The sequence below is a fragment of the Salmo salar genome, chromosome ssa03 (assembly GCF_905237065.1).
Source record: "Salmo salar chromosome ssa03, Ssal_v3.1, whole genome shotgun sequence".
In the NCBI taxonomy this organism is placed as follows: domain Eukaryota; kingdom Metazoa; phylum Chordata; class Actinopteri; order Salmoniformes; family Salmonidae; genus Salmo; species Salmo salar.
Genome location: NC_059444.1, coordinates 10,775,651 through 10,791,981, shown reverse-complemented (window position 1 = coordinate 10,791,981; position 16,331 = coordinate 10,775,651). Strand labels below are relative to the sequence as shown.

The following is a 16,331-nucleotide window of genomic DNA, read 5'->3' as shown; positions in this document are numbered from 1 at the left end:
TCACTCTAGGAAGAGTCTTGGTGGTTCCAAACTTCTATTTAAGAATAATGGAGGCCACTGTGTTCTCTGGGACCTTCAATGTTGCAAAACATTTTTGGTACCCTTCCCCAGATCTGTGCCTCGACACAATCCTGTCTCGCCGCTCTACGGACAATTCCTTTGACCTTATGGCTTGGTTTTTGCTCTGATATGCACTGTCAACTGTGGGACCTTATATAGACAGGTGTGTGCCTTTCCAAATCATGTCCAATCAATTGAATTTACCACAGGTGGACTCCAATCAAGTTGTAGAAACATCAAGGATGATCAATGGAAACAGGATGCGCCTGAGCTAAATTTCGAGTCTCATAGCAAATGGTCTGAATACTTATGTAAATGTGATATTTCAGTTTAATATTTTTTATATATTTGCACACATTTCTAAAAAACTGTTTTTGCTTTGTCATTATGGAGTATTGTGTGTAGATTGATGAGGGGGAAAAAAACAATTTATTCCATTTTAGAATAAGGCTGTAACGTAACAACATTTTGAAAAAGTCAAAGGGTCTGAATACTTTCCAAATGCACTCTACTTTAAATTGCATACCCAAGTCATCTAAGTGAATTAAACCCAGCTCATTTAGCCAGCTTGCAGTTGAAAAAAACCCACATACAAACATTCTGCCCCTTTCTAGATGAAGCTATTGAGAGTATTTTGGCAAACATTGTTCAGCAACAAAAAAGGTTTTTATTGTACAATTCAAATAAATGTAATATTTGATTGATATTGGGCATACACATCTCCAATCCCACATCAAATTAATAAGCTAAATTACTTGGTTTGATGTTACTCTGAAGTGATTTCAGTTGGTGAGGTATATCAGGTTAGGCAAAACAAAACTGTAAAGACAGAATGCTAAAATCTCCAGGTACAGTACCTCTATATAGTGTTGTAATAAAATGGTCCATCCTTACCATGGCGGACCCGAGAACCCACGCCACAACGCCACCTACTCCAGGAACACTGTCAATACCACTGATCCAGAAAACACAAGGCATTTCTAGGTCAGGACTGACAGTAACCTACAGATTTCAGGAAGGTAGTACTGATACTAACCAAACCATCCGCTACAGTATTTCAATGATACAAGTTGAATGTTATGGATATATGTGATACATTGAGAATGATATGGAGATAGTAACCATAGTTACATACGAAAGAGCCAGGGGAGGTTGTTACACACGGGCTCTGTTAATTGATATTAGGCCGTCATTGAAAATAAGAATTTGTTCTTAACTGACTTGCCAAGTTAAATAAAGTTAAAATAAATATAAAAAAATAATTAGAATAGGAGAGAGAGGAGGAAGTATAGAAAAAGTCATGTGATTGAAGAAGGGTTGTGCGTTAGGCCGTGGGTTGTAGAAGAGTTGTGAGTTAGACCGTGGGTTGTAGAAGAGTTGTGATTTAGGCCGTGGCTTGTAGAAGAGTTGTGAGTTAGGCCGTGGGTTGACGAAGAGTTGTGAGTTAGGCCGTGGATTGACGAAGAGTTGTGCTGGAGTCTGAATAATTTTGCAAATGTTTTTATTGTTTATAAATGTGCTAAAATTTCAAAAAAACTGTTTTTAATTTGTCATTTTGGGGTATTGTGTGTAGATTGATGAGGATTTTTAGAATAAGGCTGTAGTGTTACAAAATGTAGAAAAAGTCAAGGGGTCTGAATACTTTCCACCAGCAAGCCCAAGGCCAAGGTGTTGATGCCCGCGCCCATCAAGACCGCCACAGTCGGAATGTGCAACCCTTATATCGACCCCTACGGCCTCTTCCCCATGACCCCTAAGATGGCTGCCCCAAAGCCTCCTCTGACTCCAGCCCCGGCTCCGGTCAAAGCCGCCCCAGTGCCTGGCCTGACCCCCTTCCTGCCGTACCCTCTGAAGACCCCCACAGGGCTCTACTACGCCCCAGTCCTGGAGCCCTTCCTCACCGCTGAGCAGAAGACAGAGCTGCTGCGTATCTGTAACCCTGACGACACAGAGTGTCTGCAGTACCACCTGCGTGCCGCCTACGGCTACAGGCCCGCTCCTGGACCCGCCCCGTCCTATGCTGCCCTGGGCTGCGATCCCACCAAGGACCCCTACTGCCGGCCCCAGTTGGTGAAGAAGGCCCCCTCCGGCTTCTTCCACCTGTACCCCACCTGCGACCCGGCCACCGACCCCCTGTGCATGGCTAGCGTAGCGACCCCTCCTCCCGCTCCCCTGGAGACCCCCAAGGAGCAGCACTGCAACCCCCTCTTTGACAAGGGCTGTAACCCCCTCACCAAGCCCGTCCTGGAGTACACGCCCAAAGACGTACCTGCGCCAGCCCCCGACCCTTTGGCGTGTGACCTGCGCTACGACCCATACTGCCTGCTTGGTGCCGCCGCCGCGCTCCATAAGGCCCCCCCAGCGCTGCCTCAGTTCCAGATCCGCTCCCGCCTGGGCTTCCTCGGGAAGACCAAGGAGGGCCATGACTGCTACGTGCACTACGACAAGGACTGCACTCCTGTGGAGGCCAGCGACGAACCCAAGACCCCCGCCGTACCCCAGTGCCACCCCTACGACTTCACCTGCAACGGCATGTCTGCCCCCGCTACCCTCACCGCCGAGGCCAACGAGCCCAAGAGCGGTGTGATCTTGCCCGATCCCGACTGCGACCCCGAATACGACTACAACTGTCGCCTTCGTCGTGCCGAGGACTCTGAGGAGCCGGTGCAGCAGAAGGCCGGGCCCGGGTACGCTGTCCCACAGTTGGAAGACTTCCTGAGGAGTTACATGGGTCAGTACAGGAAGAAGTACATCTAAAAAAAACACACGTCACTCAAATGTCAACTAGACGATAGATCTGGAAGAAAGTGAGACAAGTTAATGTTTTACACACACACACACACACACACACACACACACACACACACACACACACACACACACACACGCTCATGGTCCTCCCAAGGTGCTAAAATATCTCCCATGGTCCAATACTGCTAAAGCAGGACGGCTAGTGCTTTATCAACAGGAAGTTCCAGACCTGCAATAGTTAATCAGATTTGCTCAATTACAGTGCCTGAAGGTATATAATTGTACTGTCTGTGATATACTGGCTGTGGGGAACCCAACATTAGTCCCTCTAGGTTTTATGGTCCCATAAAAGTCTATGTGAAAGTTCAGCATTTAATACTACGTTTGTCTGTAGAAATAAATGTCTGTATTGTGTTTGTAGAATAGGGTTAGCTAATATACTTGAAGACGGCCTAATCTAAATTTGTGTCGATATGTTGGTATGTTTTCTGTGGTTGTACATTGTCCATTTCCAGTGTTTTGTGAACATAGTCTCTCCTGAGTGTATTTAATGTTGTTTTCATAGTATTTCTAAAACCTGTCAACCTCAAATCCTTCCTCTGGTCAGTTTGTTTATTTTAGTTCCAAATAAAAAGTTTTGAAACAAGCTTGAATTTTCTTATGGAAACATTAATTAATACCCGAACTTCACAACAACATAACCAATCTATCACAGTGGTTCTGATAATGTGTGAAAACACATGAAAACACAGTAAAAAGCCATTGCTGTCTGAAATGTATGTCATATTAGCAAACATGTTCTGCATTTTAGAGTTAAGAATACTCTGTGCTGGTCATCTCCTGAATCCATCAGTGGTGTCAGCAGTGGGATCCAGGGGTGTGGTGAGGCCATTGTAGGTGAATCCAGGAAGTCACAATGAGTATCAGTATCATGACAGGTCTTCTCTATGACTGAAAGCTGACTGAAACATCATATAAAGACTCAGATGTAGAAGATGTATTTCCACTCAGCCATGGACTCATTATTTACACATACTTCATGGCTTTTCTTAGACCGTACCCTCTGTAATTATTGGGACAGTGAAGCATTTTTTTATTATTTTATCTCTATACTCCAAAAGTTTGGATTTGAAATGAGACAATGGCAATGTGTTAAAGTGCAGACTGTCAGCTTTTTAATTTGAGGGTATTTTCATTCATATAGGGTGACAGTTAAGAAATTACTGCACTTTTTGTATGTAGTCCTCCCATTTTAGGGTACCAAAAGTGTGTATTAAAGTAGTAAGTTTATGTTCCCATATTCATACCATGCAATGACTACATCAAGCTTGTGACTACACATTTGTTGGATGAATATGCTGTTTGTTTTGGTTGTGTTTCAGATATTTTGTGCCCAATAGAAATGAATGGTAAATAATGTGTTGAGTCACCTTTATTCTAAATAACAATAGAAAATGTTTCTAAACACTTCTACATTAATGTGGATGCTACCATGATTACGGATATTGCCGAAAGAATCGTGCATAATGATGAGTGATATTTTATTGTGTCAAATTAATGTTACACAATACCATATTTTCCATTCATTTCTATTGGGCACAAAATAATCTGAAACACAACCAAAACAAACAGCAAAAGCAAACGTAGTCACAAGCTTGATGTAGTCACTGCATGCTAGGAATCTGGGACCAAATACTTCACTTTTTACTATTTTGATACACATACAAATGAATACTTTTAGTTTCCTAAAATGGGGGGACTATTTACAAGTGCTATAATTTCGAAACGGTTCACTTAATATGGATTAAAGCTGACCGTCTGGACTTTAACCCCAAGGCCAAAACAAGAAAATATGCTTCACTGTCCCATTAAATATGGAGGGCACTGTATCTTGGACTGGACATTGAATTACCAGAGCTCCATCCAGCCCTCATAAAAGCTCTGAAACCAAATGAACATACAGTACATTATATTACCTCCTGACTGAGAAGCATAGAAGGAAATACCACAACTGTTTTGAGTTTCACAGGTATCCGTTTGCATTAGCAGCCACTGTTGGTGATGGGGCCTCTTGATTTTCAACTGTCACCAGACAGATCACAAACACTGGGTTCAGGTAGTCATTACATTCTCCCCTGGGTGCTACCTGCTTTTAAAACTGTCAGCAGCAGTTGGCTACACCTTGAGGCCAAAGTGTGCTTCTGGAAACCTGTGTAAATATGCCTTGAAATGCAGGTGTCGTCTTGTAAATGTTTGCTTTCTGGTGTTTCTGAGTTAAGACCATCTACACTAGGGAATGGACTACTGAGGATAAATCAGATTTACTGCTCACTGAAACCATCTCCACTAGGGAATGGACTACTGAGGATAAATCAGATTTACTGCTCCCTGAAACCATCTCCACTAGGGAATGGACTACTGAGGACAAATCAGATTTACTGCTCACTGAAACCATCTCCACTAGGGAATGGACTACTGAGGCTAAATCAGATTTACTGCTCCCTGAAACCATCTCCACTAGGGAATGGACTACTGAGGATAAATCAGATTTACTGCTCACTGAAACCATCTCCACTAGGGAATGGACTACTGAGGACAAATCAGATTTACTGCTCACTGAAACCATCTCCACTAGGGAATGGACTACTGAGGACAAATCAGATTTACTGCTCACTGAAACCATCTCCACTAGGGAATGGACTACTGAGGATAAATCAGATTTACTGCTCACTGAAACCATCTCCACTAGGGAATGGACTACTGAGGACAAATCAGATTTACTGCTCACTGAAACCATCTCCACTAGGGAATGGACTACTGAGGCTAAATCAGATTTACTGCTCACTGAAACCATCTCCACTAGGGAATGGACTACTGAGGATAAATCAGATTTACTGCTCACTGAAACCATCTCCACTAGGGAATGGACTACTGAGGACAAATCAGATTTACTGCTCACTGAAACCATCTCCACTAGGGAATGGACTACTGAGGATAAATCAGATTTACTGCTCACTGAAACCATCTCCACTAGGGAATGGACTACTGAGGATAAATCAGATTTACTGCTCACTGAAACCATCTCCACTAGGGAATGGACTACTGAGGCTAAATCAGATTTACTGCTCACTGAAACCATCTCCACTAGGGAATGGACTACTGAGGCTAAATCAGATTTACTGCTCACTGAAACCATCTCCACTAGGGAATGGACTACTGAGGACAAATCAGATTTACTGCTCCCTGAAACCATCTCCACTAGGGAATGGACTACTGAGGATAAATCAGATTTACTGCTCACTGAAACCATCTCCACTAGGGAATGGACTACTGAGGACAAATCAGATTTACTGCTCACTGAAACCATCTCCACTAGGGAATGGACTACTGAGGACAAATCAGATTTACTGCTCACTGAAACCATCTCCACTAGGGAATGGACTACTGAGGATGAATCAGATTTACTGCTCCCTGAAACCATCTCTTTTCTCAAAAAGGTTTTAAAACAGCTTTGAGTAAAACAGCTCTGCAGTTTTATCTTAGTTTTCACGTGTAGTGCCAAATTCCCTCACATACATTAATCCTAGTCCTGGACTATAATACATTTTCAATGGAGAATCTATATTTATCTTATCTCTGCTCGCTGGTCACCATAGCTGCACCCACCCGTAGCACGCGTTCCAGCAGGTATATCTCACTTGTCACCCCCAAAGCCAATTCCTGCTTTGGCCACCTCTCCTTCCAGTTCTCTGCTGCCAATGACTGGAACGAACTACAAAAATCTCTGAAACTGGAAATACTTGTCTCCCTCACTAGGTTTAAGCACCAATTGTCAGAGCAGCTCACAGATCACTGTACCTGTACATAGCCTATCTATAAATAGCTCAAACAACTACCTCTTCCCCTACCGTATTTATTTATTTATTTTGCTCCTTTGCACCCCAGTATTTCTACTTTGCACACTCATCTACTGTCAAATCTACCATTCCAGTGTTTTAATTGCTATATTGTATTTACTTCGCCACCATGGCCTATTTATTGCCTTTACCTCCCTTATCGCCTCATTTGCTCACATTGTATATAGACTGTATGTTTGTTTTACTCCATGTGTAACTCTGTGTTGTTATATGTGTCGAACTGCTTTGCTTTATCTTGGCCAGGTCGCAGTTGTAAATGAGAACTTGTTCTCAACTTGTCTACCTGGTTAAATAAAGATGAAATAAATAAATAAAATAAATGTAGGACCTCCAAGTTTAAAAGAACTCAGCTGCGTTTTAAACCAGGCTATGGGAACAACTATGAAGTGAAAGTAAGAAATAAAGATTTAACACATTTGTTGATTTGTCTTTTATTCTCTGGTTTGTACAACACAAAGACAGAAATAGCATCAGAATATATAAAGCACAGTCACAGATAGAAAAATGAAACATATGACATCATAAGAACAGTCCTTAGCCATGGTATATTGTCCATATACCACACCTCCTCTGGCCTTACTGCTTAATTATACCAGTCCCATTCAAATAGGGTTCAATAGACTGCTGCTTTATCACGTGTATATTGTGGATGGTAGTATTTAGTGAAACTGACAGTGTCCTTGAATGGAGACTAACTAAAGTGCTCAACATGCTAATTTCAGACTTTAGGAAAATGACACCCTAGCACATTGATAAAAAATGACCAACAATCCAGCAACATCTCTACTTTCATGAGTCATGACCAGTCTGATCTGTCCAAGGAAAGGGCTGTGAACAAGGATAATAAACAAATCAAACAAATGGGTTTAGAAACCATAAATGGAGTTTTGGACAATTCCCCTTTATGTACTGATGTTCTAGGACAGAGAACATCTATTCAAAATAGTATCAGGCAGCTATCACATCACAGGAGAGTGAAGTGAACTCCCATGCACAAGCACACAGCCACAGGTGTTCTGTGTGGGAGTCTAACCTCTTGCACCACGCTCACTCTGAATTATCTTTGGTTCACACTGCTGTTCATATCACCGCAGTCTATTTTTTTTTTTTTAATTACATTTCAGGTATTAAGTTACAATGTTCATTAGTTATAATAAACTGGGTGCTTTGAGCCCTGAATACTGATTGGCTGAAAGCCGTGGAAAATCAGACCGTATACCACAGGTATGACCCCAAAATATTTTTACTGTTCCAATTATGTTGGTAACCAGTTTATAATAGCAATAAGGCACCTCAGGGGTTTGTAGCATATGGCCATTATACACTGCTCCAAAAAATAAAGGGAACACTTAAACAACACATCCTAGATCCGAATGAAAGAAATAATCTTATTAAATACTTTTATCTTTACATAGTTGAATGTGCTGACAACAAAATCACACAAAAATAATCAATGGAAATCCAATTTATCAACCCATGGAGGTCTGGATTTGGAGTCACACTCAAAATTAAAATGGAAAACCACACTACAGGCTGATCCAACTTTGATGTAATGTCCTTAAAACAAGTCAAAATGAGGCTCAGTAGTGTGTGTGGTCTCCACGTGCCTGTATGACCTCCCTACAATGCCTGGGCATGCTCCTGATGAGGTGGCGGATGGTCTCCTGAGGGATCTCCTCCCAGACCTGGACTAAAGGATCCGCCAACTCCTGGACAGTCTGTGGTGCAACGTGGCATTGGTGGATGGAGCGAGACATGATGTCCCAGATGTGCTCAATTGGATTCAGGTCTGGGGAACGGGCGGGCCAGTCCATAGCATCAATGCCTTCCTCTTGCAGGAACTGCTGACACACTCCAGCCACATGAGGTCTAGCATTGTCTTGCAATAGGAGGAACCCAGGGCCAACCACACCAGTATATGGTCTCACAAGGGGTCTGAGGGATCTCATCTCGGTACCTAATGGCAGTCAGGCTACGTCTGGTGAGCACATGGAGGGCTGTGCGGCCCCCCAAAGAAATGCCACCCCACACCATAACTGACCCACCGCCAAACCGGTCATGCTGGAGGATGTTGCAGGCAGCAGAATGTTCTCCACGGCGTCTCCAGACTCTGTCACGTCTGTCACGTGCTCAGTGTGAATCTGCTTTCATCTGTGAAGAGCACAGGGCGCCAGTGGCGAATTTGCCAATCTTGGTGTTCTCTGGCAAATGCCAAACGTCCTGCACGGTGTTGGGCTGTAATCACAACCCCCACCTGTGGACATCGGGCCCTCATACCACCCTCATGGAGTCTGTTTCTGACCGTGTGAGCAGACACATGCACATTTGTGGCCTGCTGGAGGTCATTTTGCAGGGCTCTGGCAGTGCTCCTCCTGCTCCTCCTTGCACAAAGGCGGAGGTAGCGGTCCTGCTGCTGGGTTGTTGCCCTCCTACGGCCTCCTCCACGTCTCCTGATGTACTGGCCTGTCTCCTGGTAGCGTCTCCATGCTCTGGACACTACGCTGACAGACACAGCAAACCTTCTTGCCACAGCTCGCATTGATGTGCCATCCTGGATGAGCTGCACTACCTGAGCCACTTGTGTGGGTTGTAGACTCCGTCTCATGCTACCACTAGAGTGAAAGCACCGCCAGCATTCAAAAGTGACCAAAACATCAGCCAGGAAGCATAGGAACTGAGAAGTGGTCTGTGGTCTTCACCTGCAGAACCACTCCTTTATTGGGGGTGTCTTGCTTATTGCCTATAATTTCCACCTGTTGTCTATTCCATTTGCACAACAGCATGTGACATTTATTGTCAATCAGTGTTGCTTCCTAAGTGGACAGTTTGATTTCACAGAAGTGTGATTGACTTGGAGTTACATTGTGTTGTTTAAGTGTTCCCTTTATTTTTTTGAGCAGTATACCATGGCTAAGGGCTGTATCCAGGGACTCCGTCGTACATTTTATTTTTATTTCACCTTCATATAACCAGGTAGGCTAGTTGAGAACAAGTTCTCATTTACAATTGCGACCTGGCCAAGAAAAAGCATAGCAATTCGACACATACAACACAGAGTTACATATGGAATAAACAAAATATACAGTCAATAATACAGTAAAACAAAAGAAAACAAAAAGCCTATATACAGTGAGTGCAAATGAGGGAAGTTAAGGCAATAAATAGGCCATGGTGGCGAAGTAATTACAATATAGCAATTAAACACTGGAATGGTAGATGTACAGAAGATGAACATGCATGTAGAGATACTGGGGTGCAAAGGAGCAAGATAAATAAATAAATACAGTATGGGGATGAGGTAGGTAGATAGATGGGCTGTTTACAGATGGGCTATGTACAGGTGCAGTGATCTGTGACCTGCTCTGACAGCTGGTGCTTAAAGCTAGTGTGGGAGATATGAGTCTCCAGCTTCAGTGATTTTTGCAGTTTGTTCCTGTCATTGGCAGCAGAGAACTGGAAGGAGAGGCAGCCAAAGGAGGAATTGGCTTTGGCGGTGACCAGCGAAATATACCTGCTGGAACGCGCGCTACAGGTGGGTGCTGCTATGGTGACCAGTGAGCTGAGATAAGGCGGGGATTTACCTAGCAAAGACTTATAGATGACCTGGAGCCAGAGGGTTTGGCGACAAATATGAAGTGAGGGCCAACCAACGAGAGCATACAGGTCACAGTGGTGGTGTCACAGTATCCACAGAAAATGGTGCCCCTCCTCGGCCGGGCGGCGCTCGGCGGTCGTCGTCGCCGGTCTACTAGCTGCCACCGATCTATGGTCTGTGTTCGTTGTGTTTTGTCTGTTTAAGTCCGCACCCGTTTCCGTTTCTGTAATTAGTGGTGGGGTATTTAGTTTGTTCCTTGTGGTTTGTGTTTTGTGCGGGATTGTTTATTCGTCAGCGGGCAGGTCTGTGAACGTTTGTGTTTTTGCAAATTTTTCCCCAGCGGCTTCTCGCTAGAGGAATGTTATATTTGCCGGGCTGCGCCCCGTGCGTATCTTTGTTTTCTCGGGGTTAACTGTGTTCCCGGGTGGTCTCTGGGCACACCCTATGCCCTTGTGTTACGCCGAGTGGTTTTTTTCCGGTGAAAATAATATACCGTTCTACGGCACAACTGGACTACGTCTCCTGCGTTTGACTCTGCCTTTTCCTCCTGCCTTACGGAACCGTGACAGGTGGGTAGTATATGGGGCTTTGGGGACAAAACGGATGGCACTGTGATAGACTGCATCCAATTTACTGAGTAGAGTGTTGGAGGCTATTTTGTAAATTACATCACCGAAGTCAAGGATTGGCAGGATAGTCAGTTTTACAATGGTATGTTTGGCAGCATGAGTGAAGGATGCTTTGTTGCGAAATAGGAAGACGATTCTAGATTTAATTTTGGATTGGAGATGCTTAATGTGAGTCTGAAAGGAGAGTTTACAGTCTAACCAGACACCTAGGTATTTGTAGTTGTCCACATATTCTAAGTCAGAACCGTCCAGAGTAGTGATGCTGGACGGGCGGGCAGGTGCAGGCAGCAATCAGTTGAAGAGCATGCATTTAGATTTACTTGCATTTAAGAGCAGTTGGAGGCCACAGAAGGAGAGTTGTATGGCATTGAAGCTCGTCTGGAGGTTAGTTAACACAGTGTCCAAAGAAGGGCCAGAAGTATACAGAATGGTGTTGCCTGCGTAGAGGTGGATCAAAGAATCACCAGCAGCAAGAGCGACATCATTGATGTATAGAGAGAAAAGAGTAGGCCCGAGAATTGAACCCTGTGGCACCCCCATTGAGACTGCCAGAGGTTCGGACAACAGGCCTTCTGATTTGACACACTGAACTCTGTCTGAGAAGTAGTTGGTGAAGCAGGCGAGGCAGTCATTTGAGAAACCAAGGTTGTTGAGTCTGCCGATAAGAATGTGGTGATTGACAGAGTCGAAAGCCTTGGCCAGGTCGATGAATACAGCTGCACAGTATTGTCTCTTATCGATGGCGGTTATGATATCGTTTAGGACCTTGAGCGTGGCTGAGGTGCACCCATGACCAGCTTGGAAACCAGATTGCATAGCAGAGAAGGTACGGTGGGATTCGAAATGGTCGGTGATCTGTTTGTTAACTTGGCTTTCGAAGACCTTGGGTCTAGAGTGTCTCCCCCTTTGAAGAGGGGGCTGACCACGGCAGCTTTCCAATCTTTGGGGATCTCAGATGATATGAAAGAGATGTTGAACAGGCTAGTAATAGGGGTTGCAACAATTTCGGCAGATCATTTTAGAAAGAGGGTCCAGATTGTCTAGCCCGGCTGATTTGTATTGGTCCAGATTTTGCAGCTCTTTCAGAACATCAGCTATCTGTATTTGGGTGAAGGAGAAATGGGGTAGGCTTGGGCAAATTGCTGTGGGGGGTGCAGGGCTGTTGACTGGGGTAGGGGTAGCCAGGTGGAAAGCATGGCCAGTCGTAGACAAATGCTTATTGAAATGTTCAATTATTGTGGATTTATCGGTGGTGACAGTGTTTCCTATCCTCAGTGCAGTGGGCAGCTGGGAGGAGGTGCTCTTATTTTCCATGGACTTTACAGTGTCCCAGAACTTTTTGGAGTTTGTGCTACAGGATGCAAATTTCTGTTTGAAAAAGCTAGCCTTTGCTTTCCTAACTGCCTGTGTATATTGGTTCCTAACTTCCCTGAAATGTTGCATATCGCGGGGGCTATTCGATGCTAATGCAATACGCCACAGGATGTTTTTCTGCTGGTCAAGGGTAGTCAGGTCTGGAGTGAACCAAGGGCTGTACCTGTTCCTGGTTCTACATTTTTTGAATGGGGCATGCTTATTTAACCTCTCAGGGCTAGAAAACAATCCTGAAACAATGTCTAAAGACTGTTGACATCTAGTGGAAGCCATAGGAACTGCAATCTGGGTCCTAACCTATTAGAAACTCAATAGGCATTCAATTGAAAACTTCCACATCAAAAAAAATCCCACTTCCCGGATGGATTTTCCTCAGATTTTCCCCTGCCATATCAGTTCTGTTATACTCACAGACATCATTTGAACTGTTTTGGAAACTTTACAGTGTGTTCTATCCAAATCTACCAATTCTATGCATATCCTAGCTTCTGGGCCTGAGTAACAGGCAGTTTACTTTGGACACGCTTCTCATCCAGACGTCGAAATACTTCCCCTAACCCATAAGAAGTTAAAATCCGTGTTCGAAGACTGATTTAAGTCTGTCAATCAATCACACAGCATCATCTGATCTGGGAATTTGCAGTGTGCCAGGCTTTTATGAGAGACAATTGTCATCTAAAGCAGCATTGGTTTGGTTGTTTTCGTTTGAGATTTGTACTGTAAGCCACATTGGTAATTGTGCTGATTCATTGACTTCGCTGTTTAAGATGGTGAGGAAAGCACTTTCAAAGAATAACCAGGCATCCTCAACTGACGGAATGAGGTCAATATCCTTTCAGGATACCCGGACCAGGTCGATTAGAAAGGCCTGCTCGCTGAAGTGTTTTAGGGAGCGTTTGACAGTGATGACGGGTGGTCGTTTGACCACAGACCCATTACAGACGCAGGCAATGAGGCAGTGATCGCTGAGATCCTGGTTGAAGACAGCAGAGGTGTATTTGGAGGGCAGGTTGGTTAGGATGATATCTATGAGGGTGCCCGTGTTTACGGATTTGGGGTTGTACCTGGTAGGTTCATTGATAATTTGTGTGAGATTGAGAGCATCAAGTTTAGATTGTAGGATGGGCGGGGTTTTAAGCATGTCCCAGTTTAGGTCACCTAACAGCATGAGCTCTGAAGATAGATGGGGGGCAATCAATTCACATATGGTGTCCAGGGCACAGCTGGGGGCAGAAGGTGGTCTATAGCAAGCGGCAATGGTGAGAGACTTGTTTCTGGAAAGGTGGATTTTTAAAAGTAGAAGCTCAAATTGTTTGGGCACAGACCTGGATAGTAAGACAGAACTCTGCAGTAGATTGCAACTCCACACCCTTTGGCAGTTCTATCTTGTCGGAAAATGTTATAGTTAGGGATGGAAATGTCGGGGTTTTTGTTGGCCTTCTTAAGCCAGGATTCAGACACGGCTATGACATCCGGGTTGGCAGAGTGTGCTAAAGCAGTGAATAAAACAAACTTAGGGAGGAGGCTTCTAATGTTAACATGCATGAAACCAAGGCTTTTACGGTTACAGAAGTGAACAAATGAGAGCGCCTGGGGAATGGGAGTGGAGCTAGGGCCTGGATTAACCTCTACATCACCAGAGGAAGAGAGGAGGAGTAGGATAAGGGTACGGCTAAAGGTTATAAGAACTGGTCGTCTAGTAGAATAGATTCAAGGAATAATGTACAGACAAAGGTATCATGACAGAGCTTTTCTATGACTGAAAGCTGACTGAAACATTATATAAAGACTCAGATGTAGAAGACATAACATGCATTTAAACTGAGCCATGGATTCTACACCTATTTCATGGCTTTTCTTATATCTTGGACTGGACATTGAATTGCCAGAGCTCCATCCAGCCCTCGTAAAAGGACCGACAGTATATTACAGAACTCCTGACTGAGAAGCATAGAAGAAATGGTGATGGGAACCTCTTGTTTTTCAACTGTCACCAGACGTTGAGCACACACATTGGCTTCAAGGTGTAGCCAACTGCTGCTGACAGTTTTAAAATCAGGTAGCATGCAGTGGAGAATGTAATGACTACCTGAACCCAAATTGTGCTTCTGGAAACCTGTGGAAATATGCCCTAAATTGCAGGTGTCGTCTTGTAAACGTTTGGTTTCTGGTGTGATCCTGCTCGTTAAAAGAGTTAGAGTCATCTCCGTTAAGATTGCACTACTAAGGCTACTATAGATTTACTGCTCACTGAAAGCATGGCCATGTCCGATTATCCCTACTTGCATTCTAAATAGTAGACTGATTGAGTGCGTGAAAATAGAACGTTTTATAGTATGTGCAATTGTTTGTATATCCTGGATATTACGAAAGTTGTGCCACAGGGGTCGATTCAGGGTCCTGTACTTTTTACTGTTAACATTAACAATATTAACAAAATTGTAACCTGCACTAGTACAGTGCCTTTGGAAAGTATTCAGACCCCTTGACATTTTCCACATTTTGTTATGTTACAGCCTTATTCTAAAATGGATTCAATAGTTTTTTTGACTAATCAATCTACACGCAATACCCCATCATGACAAAGCAAAAACAGGTTTTTAGAAATATCACATTTACATAAGTATTCAGACTCTTTACTCAGTACTTTGTTGAAGCACCTTTGGCAGCGATTACAGCCTCCAGTCTTCTTGGGTATGACGGTACAAGATTGGCACACCTGTATTTGGGGAGTTTCTCCAATTTTTCTCTGCAGATCCTCTTAAGCTCTGTCAGGTTGGATGGGGAGGGTTGCTGCACAGGTTCTCTTTTCAGGTCTCGATCTTCCGGGCTCTGGCTGGGCGTCTCAAAGAAATTCAGAGACTTGTCACAAAGCCACACCTGCGTTGTCTTGGCTGTATGCTTAGGGTCGCTGTCCTGTTGGAAGGCGAACCTTCACCCCAGTCTGAGGTCCTAAGCACTCTGGAGCAGGTTTTCATCAAGGATCTCTCTGTACTTTGCTCCGTTCATCTTTCCCTCAATCCTGACTAGTCTCCCAGTCCCTGCCACTGAAAAACATCCCCACAGCATGATGCTGCCACCACCATGCTTCACCGTAGGGATGGTGCCATGTTACCTCCACGTGGCGCTTGGCATTCAGGCCAAGCGTTCAATCTTGGTTTCATCAGACCAGAGAATCTTGTTTCTCATGATTTCTCAAGAGTCCTTAGGTGTCTTTTGGCAAAGTCCAAGCGGGCTGTCATGTGCCTTTTACTGAAGAGTGGTTTCCGTCTGGCCCATCTACCATAAAGGTCTGATTGGTGGAGTGCTGCAGAGATGGTTGTCCTTCTGGAAGGTTCTCCCATCTGCACAGAGTAACTCTGGAGCTCTGTCTGAGTTATTATCGGGTTCTTGGTCACCTCCCTGACCAAGGCCCTTCTCCCCCGATTGCTGGCCAGTTCTAGGAAGAGTATTGGTGGTTCCAACCTTCTTCCATTTAAGAATGATGGAGGCCACAGTTTTCTTGGGGACCTTCAATGCTGCAAAAAAATGTTGGTACCCTTCCCCAGATCTGTGCCTCGACACCATCCCATCTCGGTGCTCTACGGACAATTCCTTTGACCTCATGGCTTGATTTTTGCTCTGACATGCACTGTCAACTGTGGGAACTTATATAGACAGGTGTTTGCTTTTCCAAATAATGTCCAATCAATTGAATTTACCACAGGTGGACTCCAATCAAGTTGTAGAAACATCTCAAGGATGATCAATGGAAACAGGATGCACCTGTGCTCAATTTCGAGTCTCATAGCAAAGGGTCTGAATACTTGTAAATGTAAATAAGTATTATTTCATTTTTTTACAATAGCAAAAATGTCTAAAGACCAGTTTTCACTTTTTCATTATGGGGTATTATGTGTAGATTGATGAGGGGGAAAATGTTATTTAATCCATTTTAGAATAAGGCTGTAATGGGTCTGAATACTTTTCGAATGCATATATATTGCTCATTCTCATATTGCTCAT

At 44.0% G+C, this 16,331-nt stretch overlaps 1 protein-coding gene across 1 annotated transcript; it reads left to right on the top strand.

Moving 5' to 3' along the window:
- Nucleotides 1-1,701: 1,701 nt before the first annotated feature.
- Nucleotides 1,702-3,457, top strand: LOC123741656 (uncharacterized; the record flags this gene model as incomplete). The annotated part of the gene is made up of 1 exon (XM_045714880.1): nucleotides 1,702-3,457. A coding segment is annotated over one exon (1,116 nt), but the record flags the coding sequence as incomplete, so codon positions are not given.
- Nucleotides 3,458-16,331: the final 12,874 nt, after the last annotated feature.